Genomic DNA, 14864 nt, shown 5'->3' with positions numbered 1-14864 from the left:
ATTTGTTGTTTTTCCCTTGCTGCTTTTAATATGTTTTCTTTGTATTTAATTTTTGACAGTTTGATTAATATGTGTCTTGGCGTATTTCTCCTTGGATTTATCCTGTATGGGACTCTCTGTGCTTCCTGGACTTGATTAACTATTTCCTTTCCCATATTAGGGAAGTTTTCAACTATAATCTCTTCAAATATTTTCTCAGTCCCTTTCTTTTTCTCTTCTTCTTCTGGAACCCCTATAATTCGAATGTTGGTGCGTTTAATGTTGTCCCAGAGGTCTCTGAGACTGTCCTCAGTTCTTTTCATTCTTTTTTCTTTATTCTGCTCTGCAGTAGTTATTTCCACTATTTTATCTTCCAGGTCACTTATCCGTTCTTCTGCCTCAGTTATTCTGCTATTGATCCCATCTAGAGTACTTTTAATTTCATTTATTGTGCTGTTCATCGTTGCTTGTTTCATCTTTAGTTCTTCTAGGTCCTTGTTAACTGATTCTTGCAATTTGTCCATTCTATTGTCCATTCTATCTCCAAGATTTCGGATCAACCTTACTATCATTATTCTGAATTCTTTTTCAGGTAGACTGCCTATTTCCTCTTCATTTGTTAGGTCTGGTGGGTTTTTATCTTGCTCCTTCATCTGCTGTGTGTTTTTCTGTCTTTTCATTTTGCTTATCTTACTGTGTTTGGGGTCTCCTTTTTTGCAGGCTGAAGGTTCGTAGCTCCTGTTGTTTTTTGTGTCTGTCCCCAGTGGCTAAGGTTGGTTCAGTGGGTTGTGTAGGCTTCCTGGTGGAGAGTGCTAGTGCCTGTGTTCTGGTGGATGAGGCTGGATCTTGTCTTTCTGGTGGGCAGGTCCACGTCTGGTGGTGTGTTTTGGGGTGTCTGTAGACTTATTATGATTTTGGGCAGCCTCTCTGCTAATGGGTGGGGTTGTGTTCCTGTCTTGCTAGTTGTTTGGCATAGGATGTCCAGCACTGTAGCTTGCTGGTCGTTGAGTGAAGCTGGGTGCTGGCGTTGAGATGGAGATCTCTCGGAGATTTTTGCTGTTTGATATTATGTGCAGCTGGGGGGCCTCTTGTGGACCAGTGTCCTGAAGTTGGCTCTCCCACCTCAGAGGCACAGCACTGACTCCTGGCTGCAGCACCAAGAGCCTTTCATCCACAGGGCTCCTTAATTTGGGATGATTCGTTGTCTATTCAGGTATTCCACAGATGCAGGGTATATCAAGTTGATTGTGGAGCTTTAATCCGCTGCTTCTGAGGCTGCTGGGAGAGATTTCCCTTTCTCTTCTTTGTTCTCACAGTTCCCAGGGGCTCAGCTTTGGATTTGGCCCCGCCTGTGCGTGTAGGTCGCCGGAGGGCGTCTGTTCTTTGCTCAGACAGGACGGGGTTAAAGGAGCCGCTGATTCGGAGGCTCTGGCTCACCCAGGCCGGGGGGTAGGGAGGGTCACGGAGTGCGGGGCGGGCCTGCAGCGGCAGAGGCCGGCGTGACGTTGCAGCCTGAGGCGCGCCGTGCGTTCTCCCGGGGTAGCCGTCCCTGGATCCCGGGACCCTGGCAGTGGTGGGCTGCACAGGCTCCCCGGAAGGGCGTGTGGCTAGTGACCTGTGTTCGCACACAGGCCTCCTGGCGGCGGCAGCAGCGGCCTTAGCGTCTCATGCCCGTCTCTGGGCTCCGCACTTTTAGCCGCGGCTCGCGCCCGTCCCTGGAGCTCTCTCAAGCAGCGTTCTTAATACCCTCTCCTCGTGCACCAGGAAACAAAGAGGGACGTAAAAGTCTCTTGCCTCTTCGGCAGGTCCAGACCCCTCCCCGGACTCTCTCCCGGCCAGCCGCGGCGCACCAACGCCCTGCAGGCTGTGTTTACGCCGCCAACCTCAGTCCTCTCCCGGTGCTCCGACAAAAGCCGGAGCCTCAGCTCCCAGTCCCGCCCGCCCCAGCGGGCGAGCAGACAAGCCTCTCGGCTGGTGAGTGCCGGTCGGCCCGATCCTCTGCGCTGGAATCTGTCCGCTTTGCCCTCCGCACCCCTGTTGCTGTGCTCTCCTCCGCGGCTCCCAAGCTCCCCCACTCCGCCTCCCGAAGTCTCCACCCGCGAAGGGGCTTCCTAGTGTGTGGACACTTTTCCTCCTTCGCAGCTCTCTCCCGCTGGTGCAGGACCCGTCCCTATCCTTTTGTCTCTGTTTAGTTTTTTCTTTTGCCCTAACCATGTACGTGGGGGGTTCCTTGCCTTTGGGAGGTCTGAGGTCTTCTGCCAGCGTTCAGTAGGTGCTCCGTAGGAGTTGTTCCACGCGTAGATGTATTTCTGGTGTATCTGTGGAGAGGAAGGTGATCTCCGCGTCTTACTCTTCCGCCATCTTCCCGAGCATGCTTATTCTTGCCATCAGAAAGTTTAAGTCCTCCAAGTTTGTTTTTTCTTTTCAAGATTGTTTTGGCTATTTGGAATCCCTTGCAATTCCATATGAACTTTAGGATCAGCCTGTCAAATTCTGAAAAAAAGGCAAGTTGTAATTTTCATAGAGAGTGCAATGAATCTGTAGATCAATTTGCAAGTATTGCCATCTTAACAATGTTAAGTTTTCAGATCCATGAACATGGGATGTCTTGTCATATAATTATGTCTTCTTTAATTTCTTTTAACAATGCTCTGTAGTTTTCACAGTATAAGTTTTGTGCTTTTGTTAAACTTCTAATTATTTTCTTCTTTTTCATGTAAGTAGATTTGCTTTATTAATTTTGTCAGAATTGTTTGTTGCTAGTATGTAGAAATACAATTGATTTTTGTATATTGATCTTGTACACTGCACCCTTGATTAACTCACTCATTAGTTCTAATAGTTTTTAGTGAATGCCTTAGGATTTCTATATATAAGACTGTATCAGCTACAACAAAAGGTAGTTTAAACTCCTTCCTTTTTAGTGTGAATGCCTTTTACTTCTTTTTCTTGTCTAATTGTCTTGGCTAGAAACTCCAGTACAATACACAGTGACACGAGTAGACATCTTCATCTTGTTCCTGATCTTAGGAAGAAAATTTTCAGTTTTTCACCATTAAGTATGGTATTGGCTGTGGGTTTTTTGTAGACACCCTTTATCAAGTTGAGGATGCCCCCCTTCTATTCATAGATGTTGAGTGTTTTTGTCATGAAAGGATGTTGGATTTTGTAAAATGATTTTTCTGTCTCTGTTGATATAATTGTATAGTTTTTTTTAACCCTTCACTATATTAATGTGGAATCACATTGATTGATTTTTGTATGTTTAACCAACCTTGCATTCCTGGAATAGATCTCACTTGGTTATGGTGGAAAATCCTCTTTATATGTTGCTGAATTTGGTTTACTAGCATTTTGTTGAGGATTATTGCATCTATATTCATGAGCTGTTGTTCTGTAGTTTGCTTTTCTTTCCATATCTTTGTCTAGTTTTGGTATCAGGGTATTACGGGTTTAATAGTTTGAATGAGAACGTTTTCTCCAATTTTTCATAGGAGTTTGTAAAGGATTGGTGTTAATTCTTTTTAAGACATCTGGCAGAATTCGCCAATGGAGCTATCTGATCCTGGACTTTGCTTTGAGGAAAGTTTTAAAATTACTACTGAAACTCTTTCTTTTTTTATAGAACCATTCAGGTTTTCTATTTATTCTTGAGTCCTTTCTTGTGTCTTCCTAAATATGTGTCCACTTCATCTACATTATCTAGTTGGCTGGTATACAGTTATTTGTAGTATTCTCTTAAAATCTTTAAAAAATTTTTCTGTAAGGTTGATATGATATCCCATCCTTCACTCCTAATATTAGTAACTTGAATCTTTGTTTTTTTCTTGGTCAGTTTATGTCAGGTTAGTCAATTTTGTTGATCTTTTCAAAGTAACAGTTTTAGGTTTTGCTGACATTGTTTTTCTGTTCCCTGTTTCACTAGTTTTTATTATGTCCTTCCTTATTCTTTCTTTAGATTTATTTAGCTCTTTTCCTCTTGTGGCTTAAGATGGAATATTAGGTTTCGATTTTTTCCTTTTTAGTATAGTAATTGATAGCTATAAATTTCCCTCTGAGCACTGATGTAGATGCATCCCATAAATTTTGGATTGTTGTGTTTTGATTTTTATTTATTTCAAAGTAATTTTTAATTTCCCTTTTGATTTCTTCATTGACTCATTGGTTATTTAAGAGTGTGTTGCTTAATTTCCATTTATTTCCAAATTTCTTTCAGCTACTGATTTCTAATTAAATTTCATTGTGCCCCAAAAATATACTTTCTGTGACTTTCAATTTTTTTTAAAATTTTTTGTAGACTAACCTATTGTCTCTTCTGCAAAATGTTCCACGTGAATTTGAGAATTATGTATTCTGCTACTTTTGGTTGGAGTGTCCCATAAATGTCTGTTAGGTCTTATTGATTTGTAATGTTGTTCATGTCTTCCATTTCACTTTCATCTTCTGTCTAGTTGATCTGTGTGTTATTGAAAGTGGGGTATTGAAGTGTCCAACTATTATTTTTGAATTCTCTATTTTTTCCCTCAGTTCTTTCAGTTTTTGCTTCATGTATTCTGGGGCTCTGTTGTTAAGTACCTAAATGTTTATAGTTGTTACAGCATCCTGAAAGATTGACAAAATGTCCCTCTTTATCTCTAGTGACATTTTTTGTTTTAAAATTTATTTTGTCTGATATTAGTATAGTCACTCCAGCTTTCTTATGATTGCTATTTGCATGATATATCTTTTCCTATACTTTTACTTTTAACCTCTTTGGATCTTTTACTCTTAAGTGTATCTCCTTTAGACAGACTATCACTGGGGCTGACAAACTGTATTTTTTTATTGATTGTTTCATGTATTAACATTTAATGTTATTATTGACATGGTTGGATTTACATCACAATTTCACTTATAGTTTTCTAAATGTCATGTCATTTTTGTTCCTCCTTTACTGTCTTCTTTTGCATCAACTGGATATTTTCTAGTATAACATTTAAATTAATTTAATGATTTTTTTCCCACTGTATTCTCTTCAGTTATTTTCTTAGTGATTGCTTTAGGGGTTGTAATATACACCTTGACTTACCAGAATCTACTTCAGATTTACACTAACTTAATTCCAGTGAGATATGGAGATGTTGTTCCTAGATAGCTCTATTCCCTCTTCCTTTTTTGTACTATAATTGTTATACATATTACATCTATATATGTTACAAACGTAACAATACATTATTATAATTAATTACTATTGTATGTGATTTTGTGTCTTTTAAAGAAGCTAAGAGAAGAAAGGAGACCAAGTATATATTTATATGGTTTGTTATATTTACCATTTCTGCTTCTACCTTTTCCTGTCCTAAACTATTTCAGTAGGCTCTGTCTCTGCCAGAGTCTACCATCTTGAATTTTCCATGAAACTTGTCCAATCACCACATGTATGCCAGCCTCTAGTCTTCTATTCATTTCACTTACACTATGCTAATAACTTGGCATCATTTGCCTACCCCTAGTACGGCCCTTCCAAGCCTGGATATTGCCATTTTCATTGGAACATTTTATCTATAGCTATACAACACTGATCTGCATTTTAATGGCAAGTTCTACTTATTTCTATCACTTTAAAAATGAGCACTTTATAATTTACACCTGAAAATCTCCCATATGGTTATACATTCTGCTTGAGTGGTTAGAGTATTCTTTGGCAGATGCACAAGCCTCATATATGACTGTTTAGAAGAAAGGTTAAAATTAATGTGAAGAACTAAGATCCCTATATTCCTTGGGAATTCTTGTCAATTTGTCTTAGTCAAATTAATAAAACTAGTGTGATATACTAGAAAAGAACAAATAACTCTTCTAGTGAAAAAAAAAACACAATATCATAGAAATTATGGAAAATATATGTTTCCAATACTACATGTTTGAAATAGAAAGCAAGTCAATTTGCTAGAAATTAATTCACTAAAAGTTAATACTCTGGAAATCAATTCACAAAACAACAAAACACCCCGTGACCAATGAAACAATGACTAAAGACACTGAAAACATAATCTGTCCTAATTACTTATAATGACTTGTTTATATAATGACATTGAATCATCTCACCCCATATCTGATTATCCTTGGTATGTTTTATTAAGCAGAATATCCTATTTCAGCCTATTGTAATTAAAACTTGTTACAACATCATATTACCTTGTCACTAAACATTGCCTTTAAAGCTTCCAATTAGCATGGATAAAGTATATCTTAGGTTTTATTCAGAATCAGAAAAATAAATAATTTTATATACGTTGTACAATTATGAGAACATATTTGAGAGCCTGACCATAACACAGTCTTTGGGGATTGTGTCATGGGACTTGCTAAGAAAAATGTACTATACTTTTGGTACTTCTAAAAATAAGCCTTTTAGGATACAATCCAAAATATATTTATTTATAGTAACTCCAGGGTATCATAAGTGTCTATTTTTAAATTATAATTATTAATAATAATAAATTATGACAATATATACAATAATAAAAATGGACTCACTTCTGTGGGAAAGTAACCGATGTTATTATATGATAAATTAAGATATATCAATTGGAAAGCCAAAGATGTTAGGTCTGGACAATTCAGGAGAAAAAAGCCCTAAAAGAAAGTGACAAGAGATAAGAATTATTTACCATGCACAAAATATTTTATACTAGTGTTTAAAAAAATGAGCACATAATCTAAATGTGTGACCTAATAACAAGCCTATAATAATCTTCCATTCATTTATTTTAGTCTTTCATGATAATAATTTCTTAAATATGTAAAGAAAAAAATAGAAAAACTAAGTATTTACATCTGTAATAAATATAGTGTTACATGTGTGAAAGGCATTATTTCAGTTAATAACAAGCAAACATTTATTGACTGTCCACTACATGCTGAAATAAGTAATTAAATATATTTTATATTTAATTCTCTTTACCCCCTTTTTTTCATGTTTCTACTTCTATTTCTCTGTTATCTTTCTATTAATCTAACGTCTTCTTAAAATTTCTTGCTTAAATATGCCAATTTCTGATTGAGGAAAACATATGCTTTTGTTACGGACTAAATGTTCATGTTCCCCCAAAATTCATTTGTTGAAGCTCTAATCCCCAACATGATGGCATTTAGAAGTGAAGTCTTTGGGAAGTAATTTGGATTAGATGAGGTCTTAAGGATGGAGCCCTCACGATGGAATCAGTGTCCTTATAAGAACAGTGGACCAGAGATCTCTTTCTCTCCACATGTGAGGATACAGCAAAAAGTCAGCTGTGAAAAAGAGAGCGCTCACCAGGAACCAAATTGGCTGACACCTCAGTGTCAGACTTCCCAGCCACCAGAACTGTGAGAAGTAAATGTCCATTTTTTAAGCCACTCTATGGCATTTTGTCATAGCAGCCCAAATTGACCAAGACATGCTTAGTGCCCCCAGTATCTTTAATATTCCAGGAAAGTTGGTACATTTGTTTCTTAAGTATCATAGAATCAGTAGTGTTCAGCTGAATGAACCAAGGAACTCTAATGCTGAAGGATCAAACCTCAGCTTATAGTGAAGGGAGGCATTGCTACCAATGCATTGGGTTATGGCATGCACTGTATGAGAGAGATGAGGTTCATGGCTAAAGAATCTTAGAATTGACAGTACTGGTTTCAAGACTGACCTCTTATTAAAGTATCAATATTTGTAAATGTCTAGATGTTGGTAGAAATATACACCTATAGAAGAGTAGGTGTTCTTTCTTCCTGTCACTAAACATTCATCTCTTCTCGACATAACTAGTAGTACACTAAATTATGTAGCAGGAAAGTGTCTGTCACAGTCTGTAATCATTCCACTAAGTGTGCTCAGATAACTAGTGCCTTTACATTTTCTTCTGCCTGGAAAACTCTTCCCCCATCTATTCCCATGAAGTATCTTCTCACTTCATTCACAGGTTGCTTATAGGCAGCTGTCTGCTCGTAAGTCATCACATCCTATCACAAATAGCAACCTCTCAAACCAGTGCCCCATTGATGGCTTTCTGTCCCCTCCACTTGCTTTATTTTTCTTCATAACTCTTATCACCAGAGGACAGACTATATATAAATGTATGTATGTATGATCTCATCCCACTAAAGTATAAGCTCCATGAAATAGGTTTTTTTTTTCTGTTTTGCACACTGATACATAATGAGATACATAGTTTACCACTGGGTACATAGTGGGTTATTACTAAATATTGGCTGAATGAGTGACTATCCAGGACCTTCTTATTGCCTCATGGAATCCCAGGAACCTTCACTGTGGATATACTATGAGGTCTGCCCAGCATAGGTATGCTGGATCTCTCTTTTACCATCCCATCATAAAACCTGTTTGCTGCAGTTACCATGATAAGGATGTGAAGAATTAAACAACACCAAGAATGTGGAGGCTTTCTCAAGCTCTTGAATTGCTCTAGCAACATTTAAGCATTGATGCACTGAGTCTGTATTAAATTAATCAGTACATTTTTTTTGTGTAAATTCTATTCATGTAAAATCTGTTTCCTTAATAAGTCCATGAGATAGATTAGAAGTTATTACTTTTAATTCTTTTATATCATCCCCACAGAGCTCAGGATTCTACTCTGGAGTCAAATATTCTTTTAAAATAATATTGATGACTGTGTAAGTAGATGTTTCTCTTGACTAGCTCCATTTAACTCTTTAGAAGATATACTCTTCCTCGATTTAAAGCAGGAATCAGTGAGCTACAGTCTGCCACCTGTTTCTATAAATAAAGTTTTATTGGAACACAGCCACACTCTAAGTTTGGGTGTTGTAATATGGCTGTTCTTATACTACACAACAGAGTTGATTAATTGTGACAGAGACCATGTAGACTTCAAAGTCTAAAATTTTACTTATCTGTCCCATTACAGAAAAACTTTGCCAACCTCTGATTTAAAGTAATTCACTTTGGGACTTCCCTGGTGGCACAGTGGCTAAGAATCCACCTGCCAGTGCAGGGGACACAGGTTCAAGCCCTGGACCGGGAAGATCCCACATGCCGCAGAGCAACTAAGCCCATGCACCACAACTACTGAGCCTACGCTCTAGAGCCCACGAGCCACAACTACTGAGCCCATGCACCACAACTACTGAAGCCCGTGAGCCTAGAGCCCGTGTTCCGAAACAAGAGAAGCCACCACAATGAGAAGCCCATGCACTGCAATGAAGAGTAGGCCCTGCTCGCCACAACTAGAGAAAGCCTGTGTGCAGCAGTGAAGACCCAACGCAGCCAAAAATAAATAAATTTATTTAAAAAGAAATAAATAAATAAAGTAATTCACTTCAAAACCAGATAATCTGATTTTTTCACTTATACTAATGGGCAACAGCCTTGTTTCAAACCAGCCCTTCAACTAAAACCAAAAATGGAAACAAACACAACACAACAAAGACTTGGAGAATGACTAAAGTAGCTAGGTCTTAAGAAGCCAAAATTCCAGAAAGAAGGGAATCTCAGGGTGTTAAACACGGCACTCAACACTATTTTTCTCCAAAAGTCATTTGCCTAATCCAAAGCTGTGGTGGCGAACTATAGCCAGTCTCACAGGGCTAGGGAGACAAAAATTGGAATTCAGGGCTTCCCAAGGAGAAGGGACTTCAGACTTGATATGAGGTGGCTAAAAGGCGACAGCCTTAGGAAAGAAGTTTAACAGGAAATCTCTACCAAAATTAAAGTCCAGCATTAAACCAGCTGATTTTGATTAGATTAAGATGAACATCCCCTAACCTCTTTGCCTGTCAGAAGCAACAATAAAAAAATTTTGGAAGAATATAACATTATCTATGGCCTCAAATTATTTCTACACAACATCTATCATACAATCAAAAATAAAAAGACGTGCAAAAAGATACTTGGAGAAAGATCAAGAGAAATGATAGACCATAGAAATAGGCCCACGGAAGGCCCATATTTTGGATACGTCAGATGTGTTAAACAAAAGAAAAGTTAACTGTGATTAATAGCCTCGAAAAATCAAATTATAAGATAAAGAATTTAAAGTTCAAAGAAATTAGATTATAAAAGAAACCAACCAACATTAAGGACTTGATAAAGGGTTTAACAGCAGATTTCACAAAGCTGAAAAGAGAATGAATGAACCAGAATTTAGGTAAGAAGAAAATGCTCAGAATAAAGCACAGAAAGTAAAAGGGATACAGGAAGAGAGTAAGGGATATATGGGACAAGATGAAAAGGCCTAAGATACATGTAGCTGGAGTCTGATAAGAAGAAGACAAAAGGAATGAGACGGGAGCAATATCTGAAGAGATAGTAGGAGAGTTACACAGGCATCAAACAATGAGGTAGCAAGTGTTCTTCCTCCTCTGATTTCTGAAGGAGTTAGCCTAAACTGATATTATTTCCTTCTTCATTGTCTGATAGAATCACCAGTGAGGCTGTTTGTGCCTGGAGCTTTCTCTGTGTGAAGGCTCTTAATTAAAATTTCAATTAGGTTTTTACAGGTGCAAGACTTTTCTGATGTTCTAGTCCTTGTTGTGTCTGTTTCAGCAAGTTGTGTTTTTCAAAAAATTTTTCCATTTCATCACAGTTGTTGCATTTATTGGGAAAATGTTGTTCTTATTATTTCATTATTTTCTATTTTAATGTCTGTAGGAAATGTGGTGATTTCCCCTTTTTAAATTTTGAATTTGGTATTTAGTGTTTCTTTTTTTCTTAATCCTATCATGGATTTAGCAATTTTATTAATTAATTAACAAAGGATATTGATCTGTAGTTTTCTTGTGGTGTCTTTATCTTCCCTTGATATCTGGGTTATACTGATAGCATAAAATGTGTTAAATGTTGTTGATATTTTTACTTGTTAAAAAATGTATTTGGTCATCTGAATGACCAAAATATATTTCTCATATATAGTTGGACTTTATCCATGGTTCCTCGCTACCAGCTCCCAAAACCCTTGGAATTTCCTGAACAATAAGAGCAATGGGAGCATCTTTTGTCATAATACTCATTCTCTTATCTTCAGCTCCTGAAATTGAATCAGAACCATAAAGGCGAAATGGGTGTCTTGTTATTCATAACAAACGCCTTTCCACAACAACTGGATTTATGTTGGTGAGGTGACTTTTGAAAGGGGCTGGGTGTCAGAAGAACCAACCATGTGATTAGAAGGTTGGAACTTTCAGTCCCCTCACCTCTGAAGAGGGAAAGGGATTGAAGACTGAGCTCAATCAGCAGTGGCCAATGATTTAATCAATTATACTATTAATGAAACCTCCATAAAAACCAGAAGGACAGGATTTGGAGAGCTTCCAGGTCTGTGAACACGTGGAAATTTGGGGAGAGTAGCACCTGGAGAGGGTGTAGGGTCTCCACACCCTTTCCTCATACCATGTCCTATGTTTTTCTTCATATAACTGTTGATTCACATCCCTTAATATCCTTTGTAATAAACCAGTAATCAAGTAAGTAAATAGCTTTCCTGAGTTCTGTGAGCCACTCTAGCGAATTAATCAGGAGGGGTCGTGGGAATTTCTGATTTATAGCCAGTCAATCAGAACTATAGGTAACAACTTGTGATTGGCATCCTGAGTTGGAGGGGGTCCTTGGAACCTCCAGTCTGTAGGTGGTTGGTCAGAATCACAGGTAACCACCTGGGCTTGTGATTGGCATCTGAAGTGTAGAGCAGTCTTATGGGACTGAGCACTTTACGTGTGGAATCTGATGTTATCTCTGGGTAGATAGTGTCAGAATTGAGTTGAATTGTAGGACACCCAGCTGGTGTCCAAGAACTGTTGGGTGATGTGGGATTCCCGCCCCCTCCACCAGCACAACAGTGGAATTGGGTGGTGTTCCTTCCTCTTTTATTTTCTGAAAGATTTAGAGAAGTATATATGTTCCTTTTTCTTTAAACGATTAGCAGAATTCACCCATAAAGCTATCTGGACCTGCACTGCTCTTTGTTGGGAGGTTTTGATTATTTATTCAATCTCTTTACTTTTTATAGGTCTGCTCAAATTTCTATTTGTTGTTGAGTCAGTTTTGGTAATTTATGTTTTACTAGAAAATGTTTCATTTCATCTAGGATATTTAATTTGCAGGCATGCAGTTGTTCATAGTATTCTCTTATAATCCTTTCTGCTTCTGTGAAGCCAGTAGAAATGTTTCCATTTTCATTTCTGATTTTATTTATTTGGACCTTCTCTCTATTTTTTCTTAGTCTAGCCAAAGGTCAACTTTGTCATTCTTTTCAAAGAACTAACGTTTGGTTTCATTGATTCTCTCTATTGCTTTTCTATCCTCTGTTTCATTTATCTCTGTTCTAATCTTTATTTCCTTCTTTCTGCTAATTTTGGGTGTAGTTTGCTCTTTTGTTCAAGTTCCTTAAAGTGCAAAGTTAGGTTACTTATTTGAGATCTTTCTTTTCCACATACCCCTTCCCCACACACATCCAGTACATCTCCCGACATCAACATCTCACACACCAGTATATTTGTCACAATCAGTGGACTAACATTAGCACATCATTATCAACATAAATCTGTAAATTATGTTAGAGTTCAGACCTTTTGTTGTATATTCAATGGGTCTTGACAGATGTATAATGAAATGTGTATCCATTATGACAGTATCATACAGAATAATTTCACTGCCCTAAAAATCCCCTGTGTTCCTCCTATTCATCCTTCCCTCCCTCCCTCCAAAATCCCTTACAACCACTGATATATTTACTGTCACCATAGTTTTGCCTTTTCTGGAATTTTTGTTGTTGTTATTCCACGTTTACTACATTACTGCCTCCTTGGTGTTTAATTAATTTTTTGTAATCTGTCATGTTGATTCCTTTCTCATTCCCTTTTGTGTACATTTTTAAGATAGTTTCTTAGGAGTGGTTACCATGAAGATTACGATCAGCATCCTAAATTTAAAACATCTAGTTTGGATTGATACCAAGTTAACTTCAACAGCACACAAAAGTTTTGTTACTATACAACTCCATTACTCCCTCAACCACCACCACTTTATGTTGTTCCTTCAATACCATGGAGAATAACCTAAGTTAGGAAACCTAAAACAAAAATGACCGATAATACAACAGGAAGTTGCCATTGAGAAGACGTAGTATACCTTAAGATTAAGTGCATTTCTTCCATGAATTTGACAGGTTACTATGGCCATCTTGGTCATGGCTGTTACTGTTCCATAGCGTGTTGCCACAACAGCCTTAAAACCTTCACAATGTACGATATGTGACACTGAGGTTTCGATTTTTCTAGATTTAATGCTACCTAAATAAACAAAACAAGACAGGAAACGTAAATGTGTCATCACTTAGAGTGAAAGTTAAAAGGTATTCATGTTATGATAACAGTAAGTCATCATAAATAGGTTACCTGGATGCCTCCTTTGGAAGAGATTCCCCATAACTTTCACCCACCCAACCTCATGTTGGAGATTCCCTATAACCTCCATCCACCCAACCTCAGTTGGTTCTGTTGGCCAAACATTTTAATATTAGATAGCAGACTAATATTAGATAGCAAACTTTTCTTCCCAAAAGAAAACCATAAGCTCATAGATTTCTACCTCAATAATTTAGATTCCATCAGTCTGAGTCTTGTGCTATATGTAAAAACATCTTACTTTATGATGAATTACATAAACAACTTCTTTCTTCACAAAATGAATAAAGGACATCATATAAGCATATATCAGATAGAGATCATATCCCAAGGAGAAATCTTGCTTTTTGCTTTAATATCGCATTGATGCATGATTCAAATACCCTGTGTAACTAAGCTCTTCCCTCAGTTTAAAGACCTCACACAAGAAAGGGGTGGGGGGAAGCAGACAACTCAGGAGTAGCCAAACAGCGACCACCTACATTTACTTTATCACAACCCTTGTGGGTTTCCCCTTTTGTCAAAAATGGCATGTTCAAGCACACACCCAGGTGTGACAGGAAAATATTTTGAAATATATTTTACACTCCCAGCCATTCTTGCTGTATTACTTGCTGCAACATATTTTATCATCTGAATAATTCTTATACCATTGCTTCAATAAGAAGAAACGAGGCGTCCTAGACCAAAGAAAACAATGTTCAGTTGTTAATTTCTAAAATAGGCCTTTGTGCCCATTTCAGGTCAATCGATGTGAAAGTTAACCACAGAATGAAGAAAGATGTATGATGTGATATGGAGATTCCTTGTCTTTTGGGAGGGAATGGAGCAAGAGGAATGGAGAATGAGTTAAGAATTAAGTCTGTGGCCTGCTTCCTGCCCACCCACACTTATGGGCTAAGCTCAAGCAGTTGATTTTTGAGTGAAAAGGAGGGAGATGGAGGTGCAGAGGTGGTTAGAAATTCCCTGAAAGATCTCTGAAGGATCTCAGGATGCTTAAACTTCCCTGGGAACTTTTCAAAGAGGGAAACACCAGAGTGGAATAAACTCCCTAAGTCAGAAATGGTAACATGACTGGTTTAGGCCTATGATGTGGAGGAGACCCAGTGGTTAACTTATGTCACAGACAGGGATAGGGAACTGCTGGAAGGGTAGTGTGCTCAGAAAGTCTTATGGCTGCTGTAGTTAATGATACTACAGTGTATATTTGAAAGTTTCTGAGAGAGTGAAGCCTAAAATTTCTTGTAGCAAGAAAAAGTTGTCAGGTGATGGGTATTAACTGAATTTATTGTGGTAATCATTTCACCATACTGTATATTCATGTATCAAATCATTATATTGTATACCTTAACTTTATACAGAGTTGCATGTGAATTGTATCTCAATACAACTGGGGAAAAAAGAGAAAGTTTTATGTCTGGAGTGTTCTTCTGTGTATAATCTCCTACTAAACACATCTGTGAATCGTTAATTTGTTATATTAC

The 14864-nt window shown here is 37.7% G+C and overlaps 1 protein-coding gene across 1 annotated transcript in view; it reads right to left on the bottom strand.

Moving 5' to 3' along the window:
* The window catches only part of LRRC63 (leucine rich repeat containing 63), a 48264-nt gene that overhangs the window by 24081 nt on the left and 9319 nt on the right, over positions 1–14864 (bottom strand). The window contains exons 4-5 of the mRNA XM_004274583.3: positions 13106–13266; positions 6499–6597 (exon numbers count right to left, since the gene is read on the bottom strand). Coding sequence (XP_004274631.2) covers positions 6499–6597; positions 13106–13266 — 260 coding nt within the window. The remainder of the gene's footprint in view (positions 1–6498; positions 6598–13105; positions 13267–14864) is intronic.

The sequence above is a fragment of the Orcinus orca genome, chromosome 18 (genome assembly GCF_937001465.1).
Source record: "Orcinus orca chromosome 18, mOrcOrc1.1, whole genome shotgun sequence".
NCBI classification, from domain to species: Eukaryota; Metazoa; Chordata; class Mammalia; order Artiodactyla; family Delphinidae; genus Orcinus; species Orcinus orca.
This window is presented reverse-complemented; position numbering and strand designations above follow the sequence as displayed.